General features: G+C 47.8%; 1 protein-coding gene across 1 annotated transcript; it reads left to right on the forward strand.

The window, feature by feature from the left end:
* The first annotated feature begins 3,434 nt into the window (after positions 1–3,434).
* Positions 3,435–9,752, forward strand: CXCL14 (C-X-C motif chemokine ligand 14). The gene is made up of 4 exons (XM_065735007.1): positions 3,435–3,633; positions 4,458–4,563; positions 8,227–8,337; positions 9,497–9,752. Exons 1-4 carry the CDS (start codon positions 3,570–3,572, stop codon positions 9,510–9,512), a joined length of 297 nt encoding a protein of 98 aa, XP_065591079.1. The 5' UTR covers positions 3,435–3,569; the 3' UTR covers positions 9,513–9,752.
* The last annotated feature ends 9,476 nt before the right edge of the window (positions 9,753–19,228 follow it).

The following is a 19,228-nucleotide window of genomic DNA, read 5'->3' on the forward strand; positions in this document are numbered from 1 at the left end:
GTGCTGTCCCAAGCAGGGTAAGAGCTGCTGCCTTGTTCACCTTAGCATTACTCCCTACAACACAGCACACGCCAGGTGAGCAGCAAAACAGCAATCCAACTCTTTGCAAGATTACAAGCAAAATAAATAAATAAATAAATGCCTGCAATCATTCTCAGCTTAGATGCCCACTGAGAGAACCATATAAATGCAAACTGCGCTCTCACACAAAAACAAATGGTAAGTGGTAACAGTCAAGGAAGTGAGTCAGTAGGAACTTTAAACACAATTTACTGTTTTCTCAACATAAAACACCACAGGTGAGATTAAACCTTTTGTTTGCATCTCGAGGTGATTCTCGGATCACCTGCCCAAAGCGTCAGGTCTCTGCTTGGCCGTGCTATTGAAGCCCTTTAATGATTCATGATGACGAGCTTCAAAGAGCTCCCACACACAACAAGAGACCAACTCGTTCTGATCTCAGCACAAAACTCCAGCTTGGTGAATAATTCAGGTCTGTGAAGAGAGCCGTCTTAAAACTGCTCCCAGGAGAAGGAGCAGAGTCTAGAGTTTAATCTCATAATGGAAATAAAAATGAAAGGAAAAATATCAAAAGAAAGCAGTGACTGCAAAAACAATACGAGGTTTCTTTTGCAAAATTCATCCATTGCGAAACTCTGCAAAAGGGAATGCAGCTGTTTTCCCTGAATTATGTTTCACGTTTCCCCGAGACAAAAGATGAAATCTAAAGCTTTGACTTTCAACTTATGATAGACATAAGAGATGACACAACTACTGCGCATGGTTACGGAGGCAAGAAAAAGGCCATCTGGAGCAAAAGGTGGAAGCACAGCCTCGACCACATCCTCCAACGAGTGAGGACAACCCACAGGAGCAGCCTGCAACATGCTCCCAGATCTGATCGATTGCCCAAATCTGAAGCAATCTCCATTCACCTCAAGCCTGGGGCTGAGTTTTCTGCTGGCTCTGCCTCACACCCATCAGACACAGAGAGACTGCAGGGCCAGAAAGCTCAAGAAGTTTTCTGCTCCATCCAGGAGAAAACCCTATGTACAACATACAATTCATCTGTGTGCCTTAGTTCTAAATTTGAGAGAGAATTTAAGTCTGATTCCTTCCCCAGATTCCTGATGTGATACATGGGGATTATATCACATTGTCACATCACTCCAAGGGCTTCACCTTCTCCTCAGCCAGATGAGCAGATTCTTAAAGACAGCACTTTGCCTCAATAGCAGCAAATAACTTCAGCTTCATGGCCATTTTGCAGACATTTCTCACCACAACAGCACCTTCATCTTTCTTGTGTGAAATGCTGTAGGAAATGCTCAAGGATAATTAATATAAGATGCCACTCACCCTACCAGCTTAACCAAAAATGGCAATAATTAAATATTTCCAATAACAAACAGTGCTGCACTGCAAACGCAGCAGGCTCACCTGGAGCCCTCCCACTGACACATGGTGAGTTTTGGGGGAGCTGCTCTGTTCCAGCCCCAGCTCAGAGCACCTGAGGATGCCAGCACACAGTCAGGTTTGGGCTTTGCATCCAAAAGCACAAAGGTTTCGCTCTCTCTCAGCCCACAGAACCTTCCCCTTCTCTTAAATCCTTTACCAAACCTTCTTCCTCCTCTGTGACTGTCATTTGGAGGTGGAGCAGGTGTCAGAGGCAGCCAGACGTGGCTGCCAAAATCTGTCACTCCTCAGCCAGAGACACCTTTGAGCTGTCAGAAATAATTACTGTCAAGGGCAGCACATGGCACAGCAACAGTAAACTGCTCGGGCACACAGCACGTGGTTACCATACCCACACACATCCATTTCCCCGTGTAAATCACAACTGAAGCAGCACTCTGCTCACTGCATAGCTCACAAGCTTGGCTCCTCCAACACATGTTAACAAGAGTCATATCAGACAAGAGGGCTCGCTCCTGGAAAACTCAAGAATTTTCTTTTATGCAGCCTGTACATGAGTTTCCCAGCCTGAGGGATGTTCAAATTGCTGACAGCTAAAGCTGCACCCAATTTTTATTAGCGGGGGGAGATGACTTTCCCTTCCCACAGCTCTGTCTCTGCTTGGGATAAGCACAGCCCAGGGCTGCTCCCACACACACAGAGCAAGCAATGACCCCAAGCTGCAGCAGGGCAGAGCTGGGGATGGATTTAAGCTGTATATCCCCAGTGCCCAACCAGCAACTGTTCTGGGATCCACCTATTCCACTCTCCTACAGTTTTTCTCCTTCCCCATGGGAGCAGGGTGCTGCCAATGTCTTTCAGAGATTTGCACTGAGCTCTCCCACACCTCAGGTGCCCAGTTTTATCACCAGGCCACAGCACAGACTTCTCTCTTTAATTTCATTACCACTGAACAACACACAGAACAAACCTTTCCCAGCAGGATTCAGCCCCAGGAGCTGCTTTAGAACAGCTCAAACACCCAAAGCCTAACAAACACTCCCACACCTCTACACACCGACGGCCCTACCCAGAAATGAGCTTTTTAACCCCGAAAGCCCCTTGCCACGTCCCCCGGCTCCCCGAAGCAGGCTGTTCCCGGCGTGTCGGCACGTCCAGCATGAAACCCAGTGCTTGGAACAAGGCAGACAAACCGCCTGCGTGCAACGTGCAGGATGCGCGTGGTACGGCTGTACTCAGTGCCTGCCAACACCCGGCCGGGAACGCGGCTGAACGGCCGCTGCCAATGGGAGGAAAAGAGCCGGGTGGGAAACTTCAAATGGAAATGGGGCTGGGAAACGCGGAATGGGGCTGGGAGAGTGAAGCGGGGCTTGCCGAGCCACGGGTGGGTTTGGGTGTTTGCGGGGATGGAAGCAGGGTGCTGAGATTAAGGGTGCTGAGATTAGCCAGGCGGTTATCAGCACCGTGCTCTGAATGCATCGTGAGATCGGGGAACTGAGCGCTCCTCAGCTCCACGCGCAGAAGTGTGGAATTGGGATGCTGAGGATGCTGCTTTAGCCGATAGTGAAATCGGAACCAGCCTCTGCAAGGCAGAAGAAACACGCGCGTATTCCTCAAAGTTTCTGTCTGTTGTTACCTCGTTCTCCGCACACAATTCCTTCAGCGTTTGCTCAAGCTACCCTAAAACACCCCGATCTCCTGAAATACCCCATTACCCTAAACCCACCTACCACCACCCCCAGGAGCCCGACGTAAACCTCACCATCCATTTCACCACATCCCCCCCCCTCCTCTCCGCAAACCGGAGGTGCCTCCCGCAGCCAGGTGAGCCCCCTCCGACCCCCAATCCCAAAGCGGCCGTCCGCCAGGAGCCCAACGGGGCCGCGGCAGCCACATCATCCCCCCCCCCGCCCCGTCCCTCCCCCCGGGGCTGCGGAGCAGAGGGAGCCGCGCAGCCCCGCATGTTAATGAGGCGGCAGCACGGGCAGAGGGAGCGCATTTAAAAGGAGACGAACCGGGGAGGAGGGGGGGGGAAAGCGGCAGAGCTCGGGCAGCAGCACCGCCCGCAGTCGCTCTTTCCCATCTCGGGGACGGGGACCTGGGGACACAAGAGCGAACCCCGCTGCGCGCACTCGGGTACCTGCCGGCTCGCCATGAAGCTCCTGACGGCAGCCTTGCTTCTGCTGTTCATCGCGATGTGCTTAGCCAGCGCGGAAGGTAAGAGGATTTTTTTTGTTGTTGTTTTTGCCTATTCTCGTTTAAAGCTCTCTCCAGGGTACGTCTTTTTTTTTTCCTCCCGCGAAAAGGACACAGCGGTTCCCCGCGTGTCAGGATAAGTGATGTATTAATTCCACGGTTTGAGGCAGATGTGAGATTTTTTTTCCTTGTAGTTTTGCTTTTACCTTTTTAAAATTATATATATAAACTTGTGTCCTCCTGGCACACCCAGTGCCCCAGCTGCTGGGAGTGCACCTCGAACATCCCCCCCCCCAAAAAAAAAAAACCCAAAAAACGAAAGGCGATTTGCACAGGGAACACAGAGCCAAGTTTGAAGCGCACGAACCCCACTGCTTTTGCCAGGGTCCGTTTTCTGCCGTGCACAATACCGTCGGCTAAAGAAACGCTCAGCTTTTGTCTGGCTGAGAATGCACCGCAGCATCCGTGAGAGGAAAAAGGACTGAAAGTGCTCCAAACTCTGAGCGAGAATGAGAAAAAAGAAGGAGCAAAATGAGAAAGTAGCTGAGAAGGGCATTTTGCTTCTTGGGTTCAACCCGAGTTCCCACATTTTCATTTCCTCCCGTGCAATACAATTACATCGAATCCCAGCAGGTGCACTTCACAAAGCTCTCCCTATTTACTGAGCTTCAGAAACGCTCTAAAATACATTTCTCAGGGAAGCTGCTACCTGTAGCAAAGAGACCACCACTCGTTTTCAGCACGGCAGCAACACAAAACGCAGCTTTCTCCCCCCAGGGCTTGGGGGAGCAGGCAGGGGGGGATGCTGGGCACACCAGAGGGTGAGCAAATGCTTTCTCTTCCAGGTGTAAAGTGCAAGTGCTCAAGGAAAGGTCCAAAGATAAGATTCTCTAACGTACGGAAGCTGGAAATAAAACCGAGGTACCCGTTCTGTGTGGAGGAGATGATTATGTAAGTTTCCCTTCATTTGTTCTGTTTTACTATCAGCTGAATTACATAGCTTTATACTGTGAAAGCCTTCTTTGCTTTTATCATTCTCTGGCATGCCAACTCAAGGGAAAAAAAAATCACTCAGATGCAATAAATGTGTAATTTTGATGAAAATCCTATCAGTTTGTGACACTGTTGTCTGCTCCAAGGATTATGTGCAGAACAGTATCAGTAAAAGGAGAAGCTTAAATCTGAGTGAACACAGGGACCTCTACAACAGCAAGCTGCTTGTTGCAAAATCCAGAACTATTTACCAAGTTTTTCAGGATGGCCAAAGTGAAAATGAGAGCAGGACTTGCTTCTGCACAGAGTTTTATCCCAACCAGAGTCCTCAGACCAACGCAGCCCCTGCACTGCATGGGATCACCCAGCACAGAACTCTCCTCCGAGCTGCACTGCCAGCCCTGAGCAATGCTGCTGGAAGCCTCAGAGCAATGCACAGCTAAGCAAGGCAGCCACAGGGATTTCCAGCACCTCTGATGGAGGGGTTTTCTTCCCCCATTTTAAATATGAGTTGTTTGTCAGGCTTTTCTGTCCCTGCTTGGCTAACTTCAGCTGCCCAACTAAATCCCAGTGCGTGGAGCTGGATAATGGCCAGAAGAATAACAGAGAAGACTGCCACAAGCTTGTCACCTACCACAGGGAAAAAAAAAAATGGTCCCAAGAGCAACCACGCAACCCAAAATACTACAGTCTGATTCACTGCAGTGTTCACTCCGCATCCACAGAAAGGACCTCAGCATCCTGCCCTGCCCCATAACATCCCCAGGGCCCCATCCTGCCCACCCCGCCTGCTGAGCCCATCCCTGCAGGGTTTTGGGGAGCAGGGATGGAGCTTCACATTGGCCTTCTCCTCACTGACACCAGCGTCCCCGTGAGCAGCCGAGCCAAGCTTGGCAGCCAGCAGAGGGGAGAACACCGCGTGTGGAATAGATTTCATTCATGCAGCTTCTCCTTTTCCATCAGGAAGTTGGGAAATCCCCAATGCCTGGGTTGCTATCCCAGCAGAGAGCTATGCAAATGCAGAGTGATGCTATTCAAGCCCACAGGGCTGCAGCAGCCGCTGGGACAGAGCTTTCCCACTCTCCCATGCTCCTGGAGACACCCATGGGCCAGTAACATGCTGCCATCACTGCCTTCCCAGCCACCCCACTTCAGCCTGAACAAGCTCAAATTAATATTCAGAGCCAAGGGATCTAGGAGTCTCTGGCAGAGGCACAGAAGAGCTGAATTCCTGCAGCCCAGTGTTTGTTGCTGTGGTGATAGTTTAAAATGAGTTGATGAAGCTGCTTCCCCTCCGGCTTTCCTCAAAAGCTCTTGTACCCCATACAAGAGAAACATGACAGAGATTAGGTCTGGCAGATTAGAAGGAAGGGTGTGGATGCAGTTCAGAAAGGAACGTGTCTTCAGCCATGCACCCCTGGGAGAGCCACAGTGCAGAGTGAGAGCTGAACTGAGTCCTATCTCTGGTTAACTCGTGGCACACCAAGTAGGAGACACTCCTTCCTCTCTGGAAGAAATGAGGGAGGTTTAACATTTTGTCTGAAAGCAGCCATCCCTTTTGTGCATCTCCAAGAGGGAGACATACCTGGTGCTTATCCCAGAGCTGGAGAGGTGAATTTATCTAGGAGGGCTTTGGCTCAGAGACCCTCAGACACTCAAATGCCACTGAGGGAGCCCTGTGGAGATGTAAAGAGTCCTGCAGCATCCATCCTGCTCAGCCTCCCCTTGCAGCACACCCAGACAGTTTTTTGTTCAGGAATTCACAATCTCTCTTTGTAAGCACATGCAACTAAACTCACCTGGCAGCATACCTGCACCCTGAAGAGGCACTGCCCAGCATGACCCCCCACTGCTGCCACCCAGAGCTGTGCCCTCAGCCCCAAGAACCACAGAGATGTCTCATGGACCCACACTTGGCACCAAAACAATACATCTCAGCCAAGGAAAACCTCAGTTGTCCACCTGAGCAGTCCACTATACATCTCCTCATCCTTGCACACTGTCTTTCACTGCTGCTTCTCAAAGGTGCTCCTCTCCTCCTGTGATGTAGCTTGGCCATCCCATTCTGGAAACATCCAGCATGCCCTGTCATGAGAGAAACTCATGCCAGTGTCTGGCATGGGTCAGTGCAGATGGCACAGCCACGGAGGTGGCTGCTGGATGGAGAAACTTCATGCCAACCTCAAAAGCTTTCTAAAAGCTGCATGCTTTGAGCCTTCACTGTGCTTCATTTCACTGCCCTTCTCATGTACTGATCCCCAGGGCCTGGCTGAGAGAGCAACAGTGACCCCTCCCCTTTCATCCTCTGCAGCCCAGAGACTTTTGAAGGCCATCAAGTGCTCTTCTGTACTCTGGAAGAGGGCCAAGTCCTCCCAGCAAGTAACTTGAGAGTTACACTTTGTTTTCTGTGACTTCAGCTTACATCTGGTGAAGGTAGAGCAAAGAATGGGAGTGGGGATGAAGGTTCATTGAACAGAAAGAAGAAATTGAGCCCTGTATACAATACTGAAATGGGAAACATGGTGGACCCTGAGCTGAACAGATATGGCAACGTGCAGCATTTTACTTCCCATAGGGAAGTAAAAAACCCATTGCAGCAGAGGGTGTGCTGGGAAAGCCCACGAAGCATTCTGGTTGTATCAAGAGATGCATGGCTCCTTTCTGAACCAATCCATGCCAGAATCCCATTATATCCACAGATTCCTGGTTTTCTGCTATTCTTCTATTCTTGTCTCTAACAGCATTTGACTAATTCCATTATAATACCTTGGTTAAACTGGAAGCCCTTCCCTTGTTGTGGATGGTATTTATAGAAAATGAATTAAATCCAGTAAGTAACTGTAAGGTTTCCTCAATCACCAAATGAGCAACAAAACCAGAAAACCACTTCATGGTGAGCCTTGAGAAGCACAGTTCACATCTCATGAGCCACCTTCTTGGAAAGCAGTGCCAGGGCTCCCACATCACCTTCACTGGGGCACAGCCTCCAGGGCAGCATCACAGAGCTCTCTAGGAGGGAACCTGAAGTGCCAGGCAGAGCTCTGCCTCACAGCACAGCTCATCCTGGCACAAGGGGACATCAAGGCAGTGCTGCTGACACAGGCACAGGGTTGAGAAGGACAGAGCCCCAGCACTGCTGGGCTCAGCAGGCACCCACCCATGTGCAAGTGTTTAAAATATCATTAAGGGAAAAAAAATCCAAGGGAGAAGATCAAACCTGGATGCAACATTCTTGAGCCTAAGGGAACCATCTCCCTCTGCAAAGACCTCGTGGCTGCCCAAATGAGCCCTAATTAAGCCAGCTATTAAACACAAAAGGAAATACCTAAACAGGCAGACAGAGCAAACCCACCGATTAAAAAATAATGGGCACGTCTTCATCTGGTACAACTTAGTCCAGCTCTGCAGACAACACACTGAAGTGCACTGATTGTTAACAGCTGAAGATCCACTCCAGCATTCTTATAACTCAGACGGCTGCCATAAAACACAGCAGGAAAACCTCCTGCTGCCCCATCGCTGCCTGGGCGAGTGCCCTGAGCAATTCAGGCAGTGCCCTGCAGGCAGGACCGTGAGCTGGGGCTGGCTGCAGTGCCGGTAACTTGGATGTTTTCCTTGCAGTGTGACCCTGTGGACAAAGGTGAGAGGGGAGCAGCAGCACTGCCTGAACCCCAAACGGCAGAACACGGTGCGCCTGTTGAAGTGGTACCGAGTATGGAAAGAGAAGGGCAGGTAAGAGAACAGACACACGCTGTCAGTGCTGCATCCAGCACAAAGGGATGCGTTTCACTGCCAAAATTATAAGTATAAACGGATGCTCGTGCTGCAGTTTCTTTCCTGCCACATGCACATGCTTCTATTTCAGGATTACCACTATAAATAGTCAGTATTTTCTGCTAAACTCTTTGTCAGCTGATGAGCTTGGCTATTTACATGCACTCACCTCTTTGTTACAGCTAAAAAGACAAGATGAAAGGCCACATTACTTCCACACAGTCATAAGGAAAGCAGGCAGAGCTGGGATTAAGCTGCCCTACTTTATGCCACACACTTCAGTTGCAAAACTTCAAAGTCTACAACTCCTAATGCCACAGGTCTTGGCCAGTTTTAACTACTGCATCATTCCCATGGAATGCTAAAATGCACTGCCACCTTTCCTCTTGCAAAGATCTATGTCACTGGTGGCAAGCCATTAGGTTTTGTCAGCTGTTTAGGATTGTTTGTTGGCACAGGTTCCTGCATGCCTGCCACTCAGGCTCCTCTACAGCCCAGACTAAGTGCAGCCGAGCTAAGTCACAGCATCAAGGAAGTGTTATTTCAGACACAAAGAGCCCAGTTTAAACCAACTCACTGAAATAAGCAAACTGGTCAGTGCTTTTTGGGCCAGCTGTACAAAACCCACTGATTTATCCCCCAAGGAAAGACAGGGAATTTAAGGGAAAACACACAAACACTGGTTTCTTCCTCAAAATGACACTGCCCTGTTGTGTGTAAGACTGTTTTCACCCAAAGAGCTTGAACGTGTTACAGTTCTCAGCAAACAAAGCTGCCAGGTTTGCTCCTCAGAGTGTAAACTAGAAAACTAACACAGAGCCTGGTATTATTCCAAAAATGACATATTGCTAACCTACTATCCATTCTAATACAGATGTACAATTATGATCTACTTCATATTTGCAAATGAGAGAGGGATCCTCCAGTGGTTAAAGAGTACTATTGGATGTGGATGTCCCCATCTTGCATGTCCCTCTCACTGCAGCCAAGCACGTCAATAGCTTTCCAATTTACTTAAGCAGAGGCTAAAACTCTGGCTTCTGGGTTTTAATTATTTGGAAGTGAGCTGTTTCCTTTATGGTTTGAATTTTTTCCTCTCTGCTTTCCTTCTGTGTAGGGTTTATGAAGAATAGGAGGAGGAGGTGCAAGAAATGGAGAGGACTCCCTTGGCTGGCGTAGGACTGGGCTCTGCAGAAGATTATTTCTCTCTCACAGACATAAGAAATTCTATATTATTATCAAGCACTTTTTACCAAGGGTCAGTTTTTACATTTTATAGCCACGTGCAGAAGGCTTCCAGATTTCATGAGCATCTGTTGCACCTCAGATCTCACACCCACCTGCTTCATACCAAGGTTGGGGAAAAAAAACAACTCATGCTTGGCATTTGAAAGAGGTTTTGTTGGTTTGGTTTTGTTGTTTCCTGCTTTTAATTGTTATTCATTCATACTTCACTATGACTGCAATTGAGCTTTATAAGCTCATTAGACAATGTTTGTAAGGTATCCTCCAGCTATCTCTCACCCCTTGGCACTGGGGAAGCCTCAGGGCTGGGGGACACGTTGGCAGCCCCCCAGTGGGGTAATGCCAAGACAGAACAGGAGCTGGGTGAGGTGCCACCAGCACACGGTGGCTGTGGTGCAGAAGTGAGGTCCCTTGGCTCACCAGCAAGGGAGTGCCAGCACCACTTGTGTACCTCTTCCTTAACAGACCTGGGGTCTTGCTGCAAGGTGAAGTGTACCACCCTCCCATCTAATGTTTCCTACACTAGAGAGCATTTCTAGGTCTTTTTTTTGTTACTAAGAACATGTTTAATTTTTTTCTTCTTCCACCTGAAGTTCTCACAGAAAGTTTGTGGCTTCAGTACTCAGACATTTTAAGCTTCAAGACTATTGTGTATGATTTCCTAGATTTGTAGCAAAAAAAAAAAAAGCCTTTAAAAGGAACCTTTTTATGAAAAAATATGGTAGGACGATCATATAAATACCTATGTTTTAGTCACAATACAACATATTCATTATTTTGAATGTAATACTTCAATGTTAAGCAAAACATTCCTCTTTTTAAAGTAACAAAACTACCTTTTCATTTGTAAATATACTATAGGAAGTCTCCCTATACTATCTTTCTGTATAATGTACTGTACTGCTAAATTATCATATGCTATTTAAATGTTTGAAATATTTAGAAGGTTGCATGCATATTTCATATTTCTTTCTAAGACAAATGAAAAAATAAAAATATATTTAAAAAAACCTGATTATTGCTTCTAGAACTTCCATTTCCCATCACTTATGTCAATGGGCAGTTCTGTTTCAGGGGAAAAGCACTAAATCAGCAGCTCATTCAGACTCAGGGCAACTTGATGCCAGCAGGGTTAGAAGAGTTGCTCTGGTGCTGTTTAATTCCCTCTTTCATTTTAGGATTTGGACTTTACCTAAATACTGAGGAATCCTGCTACACAAGTGTCTGTGCCATGTGCCTATAGTCACAGCTGTAGAGCTGTGTTAAACATAAGTCAGCCACCCTGGATGTATATAGAAGAGTAAAATAAAGCTAGTTAGAAAAGACCTCAGCTAAATGAGGGAAGGCTGTTGCCAAAAGGCTGCAAGCCTGCTCTTGCTCCCTTGCAGCTTCAGCCCTCACCCAAAGGGACAGACTTCACACCCAACACACCTCCCACCCAGCTCCTCTCAGATCCCTCAAGGGGCTTGATGCACAACAGTGACATTTCTCAAACCCTCAGGATCTGAAAAGCAGCAGATAGGACAGCAAACCATGTTCTGCATCCATTAAAACCATCCCCACCCGAGCAGCCCAGCTCCTACAGCGTTATCCACACCTCCTGAGCTCAGCAAACCATGCCATATCCAGGCAATACCTGGCCTCAGCTCAAGGGGTTTCTCCAGACAGCAAACAAAGCACACACGCATTACATGTGCATTTACTGTGCTAATATTCCAGCAGAGATGGAGAAAGGAATGCTGACATCTCACTTGGCTTGAGGAAGACCCCACGGTGTGCAAGAAATAAAATAAAGCTTCTGGGGACAGAAACCACAAGGCAGCACTTCAGGCTGAGCTCTGACACTGCAGACAAACCCAGACCCAGGGCTATGCCAGCTGCCCCAGCATTATCCAGCTCCCATTTTAGTGAAAGCAGACATTCTGCCTTGAGGAGGCTCCATTTCAATACACTGACAGAATTCAAGAAGTAGCTCACACTGATTTAACAACCACCAAGCAACAAACCCCCATGGTAAAGCATTGTTGCTGTTGCACAAGAAGCAGTTGGCACCATTGGGACCATGCACAGCTCCAGTTGCTCAAAATGCAGCACACACAGTCTGTGCAAGCAAACTTTAGCTCTGGGTTTGTCTGCCAGACAAAAGCCACCAGGAAAAGCCACCAGACTCAGAGGAAACCAGATGTGCACACTGGAAATGCCCACTGGGTCTCTTTAGACCAAAGCATCTATGCTAAAACAGTCAATACATATATGTACATGGACACATCTCCTACAAGCACCTGGATTTGTTAGCAATCTCAAGGCCTACTTTTGTTATCCCAGCAGGCTGCAAGGAGGAGCCCACTCCGTTCTCCATTCCCTAAACAGAAACCACACATTTGTTTTTTGGGACTGAAAAGTCCCCACCACAGGGACAAGGACCTCTCCAACATTCCCATCCTTCCCTGCCCTCTGCCATGGATATCACCTGTTCAAGAGCAGTTCTACCAGCTTTCATATTAATAAAAGCACAAGGCTGAACCCAGCAGCTGCAGTGAGCTGACACAATGAGGGAGAACCTCTCCGACAAGCGCACTACATGGGATTAGTAATGTTATACAGATCCTTTCACCACTTGCCTTTCACTTGCTCATATATGGTCTAGGTCAGCAATGGACAAAAAGTTTATTAAGCAGCGACGGCTGGCTGCTGTGTGTGGGATAGCACAGTCCCACTGCTGCTGTGCCCCTGAGCTCCTAAATCAAATAAACATCAGGCTCAGCCCTCACTGACCCACACTGGTAGAAACAGGAACAAATGAGAATAAAACCAGCACCCCACACCCTGCCCACGTACACTGTACTTCAACATGGCAAGCAGCCTCTGTGCAACCTAGCGTGGTTCAGCAGGCTCTGCTATGAGCCCAGGCACACCCAGAGCACACTCCCCATCAGGTGTGAAGAAACACCAGTCTCACTCCCTGTTTTCTCAACCCCCTTCTAAAAATGAAGCATCTGAAACCAGGTGTGCACAGCATCTAAAGACCTCACTGACTCGCTCAGCATCTCTGGCAACAGGGAGAATGTTTTTTGGCTGAGTTTGGGTTCTGGATCCAAGGGATTGGGCAGCCCCTTTCACCAGCCTCAGCCACGCTGACTTCATTTCAAGGTGGCTCTCAGTTTCAGCACTCCATAACATTTCCATCGAAGCACTCATGCTGGGATTTCTGCTTGTTCAGTTTGCTACCTTCAGTGGGAGGAGCATGAACACTAATGAAACTGTGCATTTCTGAGGATCTCTTTGCAGCTTTCACTGCGTCCACTCTGTCAAACGCTGTTTGCTATTCACCAAATCCCCTCCAATCCCAGATTGCCAAGATCTCAGTGAGCCCTGGGAGGTGCTAAGTTTGCCCAGAAGGGGTGCTCCAGGTGTCCTTGTAAAACTGTTCAGGTTAGGGACGTGGTTTAGTAGATACGATAGGGTGGGGGATGTATCAACAGTTGGACTCTGATTTTAATAGCATCTTCCAGCCTTAGTGATTTTATGGTTTTATTTCTCCCCCATGGCTGCATCCTTACCCTCCTCCCCTATTATGGACATCCAACCAGTGCCTGGGCAGCCTGCCCAAATGGGAGGACCTAACAGCCCAGGTTCAGCAATTTCTGGCCTTAGCCAACAGTCCCAGTTGCTGTGCTGGAGGAAAGCAAGGCTAAAAGGACATCTAGTGGCAACTAGAATCTGCTCAGGCAGCCCGAGGACACCTCCACAGCCCCGGGGCTGCACGTGGGATAAATCAGCACACTGCACTGCTGCTGATAGGAGTGCTCTGCAAAAATAAACTTGCATTTCCTTACCCGAGCATGGCAAGCCCCCAAAGCAAAGAAAACACAGCTGTTCTGCTGTGTGGTGGATTTGGGCAACGCTGCTCTGAGGACACTTAGGCACAGTTTATGCACACAGCTGTTGGCCTGCAAATGCAGGATGTGCATGCTTAGGGCACAGTGGCCAAGAGGATACTTGTCTGCCACCACATCACATTCACCTCACCTGCACAGGGCACCCCAAACTTTCAGTATATCAGGGTCTCTACCCTACACAGCCACATGCCAGCCTTGCCCTTCTGCTGCTGACTCCAAGCCAACCCTAGACCCAGCCCAGGTGATGCTCCCCAGGTGTTGTACTCAGTTCATACCCTGGGACCTGACCACTGGACTTCCCAGCAACACTAAGTTGAAATCACACACACACACAGTCACTCTGAATGCCTCAAGAAGATGACTTGCTCTCTCTTGCTGGGTATAAGCAGATCATCACCCAAACACTGAAAGAAAGCCAAGATCCCTGGAGGGAGTGCTTTACAGACAAGCAACATGCACCACCATTTATCTTATGAAACATAAGCAACATGTTGCATTTCTGATCCTTTTGCCAACATCAGCAAAGCATTCATCTCCCCTTTGATTTTTTTTCCTCATCTTTTGCCTGTTTACATTATCAGCTCTTTGGGCAGAGGGCATGCAGATCAACAGGAGCTGCTCCAAGCAGGCATGTGGGACCCGGGAGGGAGGGATGACATGATGTAACACAGTGTGACAGGAAGCCAAGGCCTGAGCAATAGTCATGCCTGGGCTTTTGTTTTACTTCCCAGCAAACAAAAAAGGTTGGTAAAGTCCTTTTGGATCAGCTTCAGATCCTCTTTCCCCCTCCCAAAGGAAAAAAAAACAACCTTCTGGTGTTTGCTTAAGGCTGATAATTACAGGAATTAATTATGATTTATTCCCATCATAAATCTTGGAGCAAGAAAAGGATTTCGAGGCTTGCAAGATTCACTGGATGACAGAAGCAAAACAGCTTTAATTGCCCTTCTTTGTTGTGTTTCATTAAGGATCCTGAAACTATTGATCCCTGTCTTTCCACGGTTAGAGACTTGCAAGGAAAAGCTCTCTGCAGAGCCACCAATCACAGCTTTGTTGGGTTACCAGGCACTGTGTGCTGCAGCTGAACACTCAGGGCTCCCAAAAAAAGCAGCTTAAAATGGGAAAGAAATGCCTCCATGGACTTTAATATTAAGAAAAAGTAGCGCCAGAAGAAGTCTCGTCTTCAACCCTTGGGATTTTTGCCTCATTACTGCCCACTCCATTATGCTGGATGTGAACATTTCATTTCCATTACCTTTGTAGTTACACCATTTACATTTTTCCTTGGGGGTTTACTTCAGCTTCCTCTTTAAGTCCTGAGGACTTACCACTTTTGCAAATATATTAGTAAAACTAATCCCACCTGGAGCTCCTTGAACCACTAACCCCAAGTCAGGCACCACTTCCTCCCCAGCAGGAACCAGTTTGCCAAACATTGCCTCTCCAGTTCAGAGTGTTCCCCTCTCCTTTTTCTACACAGCAGCAGGAAAAGTCTGCCAGGAAAATGAAGTTCTTCACTACAGTAATCAGCATCAAGTGGTGACACGTGGCCTCAAGCAGTGCCACCAGCCCACAGGAGAGGAGCTCCTTCTGCCCAGGCCCTGCAGAACTAATGGGGAGGAAAGCAGGAGATCATCAGGATCACCTGTGAACCTGAAGGCACTTAGGATGGGATTTGTAAAAATAAAAGCTTGGTGGATTTATCACATCTGTGAAACCTCTAGTTTCTCAGAGAAAAGAAAAGGGAATGGGATGAAAGAGGATAAAACCAGCACATGCACAGAGGGAAAGAACACAAAGTCAGCATCAGCGATGATCAGAGCAACAGTATTGGACCCCGAGTGCTTTGTGAAGACCACAAGGTTGATGCAACAGCACCAGTCCCAGCCCAAAAGTTCTTCCCAGTCCTAATGGCTCCTGAGCACAACCACACGTGTCAAGAAGGGTCACTGCTTAAGGTCTTGATTACAAATTGACAAATAGAGCTGTAAAGCAAGCTCAGAAGTACAGAGTCAAAACACAAATTGAAAGATGTCACACCCCCATAGAAAAAACACTCATCTTGCTTTATTAGAGCCACAGCCTGCACCACAGTGACCCAAAGAGCTGTCTGAATGCCAGCTGCTCTGCTCTAAGGATTATTACAGCATTACAGCTCACAGGAAAGAGCTAGATGCAGAGCTCCAGAAGCTGGAGAGGACCTTGAGCCCTGTAGCAACTCGTCACAGTGACTCATCTCCCATAATTAAGATGCAAAGCTGATAATGCCTTCCTTCTATCTGCCTTCCACCTTTTTACGTATATATATATCCTTCATAGAATTCACTACACACAGCAACTCACTACAAGCAACAACAAGAACTTGGCTGAAGCACACAGCAGATATCAAAGGGAAACCTTAAAACGGTCATAAAACGAACATCAGTCATAAAACAATCAACTCCTCACATTTAGAAAGAAACTTAAAGGATTTGCCACGCTTACCTGAAGCGGACAGCAGGGATTTCACCAGACGCACAGAGCAGGGCTGCTGGAGCAGCAGCTGAGTAGAGGCTGACACCATGTGGCTGCTCCTGGCCTTTACAAACTGGGAAGATCAAGCTCTGCCCCCTTTTCTGAGGGAGGTTGTGGGTGGGGAGTATAAATTAGGAGCTAAATTCTCAGCACCTGAAGAGCAACACGTGCGGCTGGGCTGGGCTGGGCTGGGCTGGGCTGGGCTGGGCTGGGCTGGGCTGGGCTGGGCTGGGCTGGGCTGGGCTGGGCTGGGCTGGGCTGGGCTTCTAGTCAGTCATTAGCAGATTAACAACGATAAATGACGATAAAACGATAAAAAAATAAATGCATTTTTTAAATCATACATGATATATTAATTCAGTTTTAATTAAAAACGCCTTTTTGGAATAAGGCCCATTTGTATGCATGTTTAAAGGCCTAATACGAGTAATAAATGATTCTTGTGAATCATGCTCCCCTGCAATCTTGCAGCCTCGGTTTGCACAGCAGGGTTAGAGGTTCAGAGCCTTTCCTAGCTCAAACAGCTGCTCTGGAGGAGTTTGGCTACGCTGACTCCAGATAAATGATCTCCAGTTCCCAGCAGAATAAGTGAAAATAAGATCAAGTCCTGCAGTGCATTAAACCTGCTCTGAAAAAAAAAAAAAATCAGTCCTATGGGCTTATATCCAAGGGGGTTAAAACCAAGGGAAGGCTACAGTCTCAAGAAGTGCGTTCACTTAACAATTATCAGTTGCACTTATTTTGCAATTTTCTGTGAGTATAGAATTTACTGCAACTTGATACACACTTAAAGTGTAAAAGAAAGCAGCATCCCTGCAGAGGCTCAGAGGAAGCACATCAGCCAAGCCCATCTCCCCTCATTAGCCAAGGATTGTGCAAGTGCACGGAGACCTTGGGAGAAAAACTCACCTGGGACATTTACTTTCCTTTAACCATCCTACTCCATTTTTCTAACTCCCTTATATATACCCAGAGTTATTATCAGTGAAAGAGACACTATTCAGCTGTCAGCACTGAGCCCCCTCAGCTCTCCGTGGCTGCTCACCTGACAATGGGAGGATTCAAGCAAGTGCTGAAGATTGTTAAAACTGTGTTTTTGTCCCTGAAGGATGGGGACATAAAAATACACACTGGACATCTAGTGCTAAGGTAATAGTCTGCAAAGTAACTCAGTTAAATGGGCAGCCACTGGCTGTTTAAGTCCATGCAAAGCACTCCGAATTCCAGAAAGCAGAGCAACTCTACGAGTTATTTAATATTTCCTTTTCACTAAGATGAATTATTATTATTTTTTAATAAGCAGTAAGGCTTTCTTCAAGTGTAGTGTACACATGTTCACACACGTGTCTGTGTGTGGATGTGCACGTGGGGCTGCTCCCCAGCCTGGTCCTGGGAGATGGGAAGGAAGCAGGCAGTGCTCTGGCGAGTGCAGCCCTTGTACAGACAATGCCAGGGGAGGGATTGTACCAGGGATTAACTTCTTAAACCCCATCACCAGACCTTCCGACCCTAAGATCCCCTGGCCAGAAATCGTCCTGCTGTCTCTGGGACTGTTGCATCCCAGATTCAAACCTGAGTTTCAGGTGAAGTGGATGAGAGCTGCCTCAGCCCCTGATCACAAATCCTCAGCTTTGGGGCTTTTCTCCTTTTCTTTCAGCCATTCTCTCTGTTTCTCCCGCCGTGACCAGGAGGAGACCCCATGAGCACTTTTCTTGTCGCCTGCCTCCTCCTAATTCCGGGTAATTTATCCCGTATTAAAATTCCCTTAAGGAAGAAAGACCCAGGACCCAACACCTGCTATGCAAATGGCATCAAATCCTCAGCCCCACGGCGGGCGGTGCGGACCTGTGGCTGCCGGTGGTCCTGGAGCTCCCTGCCTGGCCCTGCAGACCCACACCAGCACTTGGGGGACTGGAGCACCCCCGGGAGCTCAGGTGTGGATGCACTGAACAGTTATATTGCTTCAGGTCTTCACAGGTATCTTTGATGGAAAGAAGAAGAAAAAGAAGAAGAAAAAGAAGAAGAAAAAGAAGAAGAAAAAGAAGAAGAAAAAGAAGAAGAAAAAGAAGAAGAAAAAGAAGAAGAAAAAGAAGAAGAAAAAGAAGAAGAAAAAGAAGAAGGGAGAAATAAGAAAATGAAAGGTAAATAGAAGAAAAAAGAAAGGAAAAGAAAAGAGAAAGAAATGGAAAGAAAGAAGAAAAGAGGGAAGGAAAGAAGGAAAGAAAATAGAAGAAGAAAGAAGGAAAGAAAGTAAAAAGAAGAGGAGGAGAAGAGAATTAGAACAGGAAAGACTAAGGGAAAAGGAAAAAGGTATGAAGTAAAGCTGCTCCTAAACAGAATGATTGATATGAAAGTTAAAAAAAAGGAAACTATCCCAGCATGCACTTAAGCTTACTGCTTTGCACATTTGCACCGCAGTCAATGAATTTCATCCCTCTCTTTTCGGATAGGTGTTCTAGCTCTAATTGACAAAACACAAATCAACAAAAGGGGGAACTGTGGCCGGGAGAAGGTGGACGGAGGAAAGAGTGAGAGAAGAAAGACTTCTCGCACAATAAAGGTGGGGGGAGAAGGGCTCACTTCTTGGAGGTGACATCCTAATCGCCTTTTTCCCAGCGGATGGGGGAGGCTGGGAAGGGTCGGAGGAGCGTGACCGGCAGCGCGACCCAGCGGCGGGGGCTCCCCCGGCACATCGCCCGGGTTGGGCTGCGGGACCCTCGGGACCGCGCCGGGTACAGCCCAGTTCTTGGGGTGCCCATGCGGACAGCGGGGATGGCATCACCACACCGCAGTCCCTGCGCACAGCCCTCCAACCCCACTCTTTATTCCCATCTCCCTTCAACGTGAGCGCCTATTTCCCAGCGCCGAGCGATTGACGGACGTTCGGGCTATTCTTCGGGGAGATGGATTGTTTGGCTGAAGATGCATTGTTTGGGCTCCTCATAAAAGAAACAAGTTAAACGATGCAGCTACCACACACAAAAATGATTCCTTCTGGCCGTAAAACCAGTGGGACGAGGAAGTGGCTGTAGGAGTCAAACATAATTGATGTTCAGAAAGATGTTATAAATAATCCGCGTGGTCCTCTCCCATGTGCCTCAAAACCACAGAAAGTGACGCTTTTTCTTTCTTTCTTTCTTTCTTTTTTTTTTTTTTTTCCTCTTTATCTCCCCTTGAATTCAGGAGCATAA

Source organism: Cyrtonyx montezumae, unplaced genomic scaffold (genome assembly GCF_038088225.1).
Source record: "Cyrtonyx montezumae isolate F1298 unplaced genomic scaffold, pur_monq_1.0 scaffold_18, whole genome shotgun sequence".
NCBI classification, from domain to species: domain Eukaryota; kingdom Metazoa; phylum Chordata; class Aves; order Galliformes; family Odontophoridae; genus Cyrtonyx; species Cyrtonyx montezumae.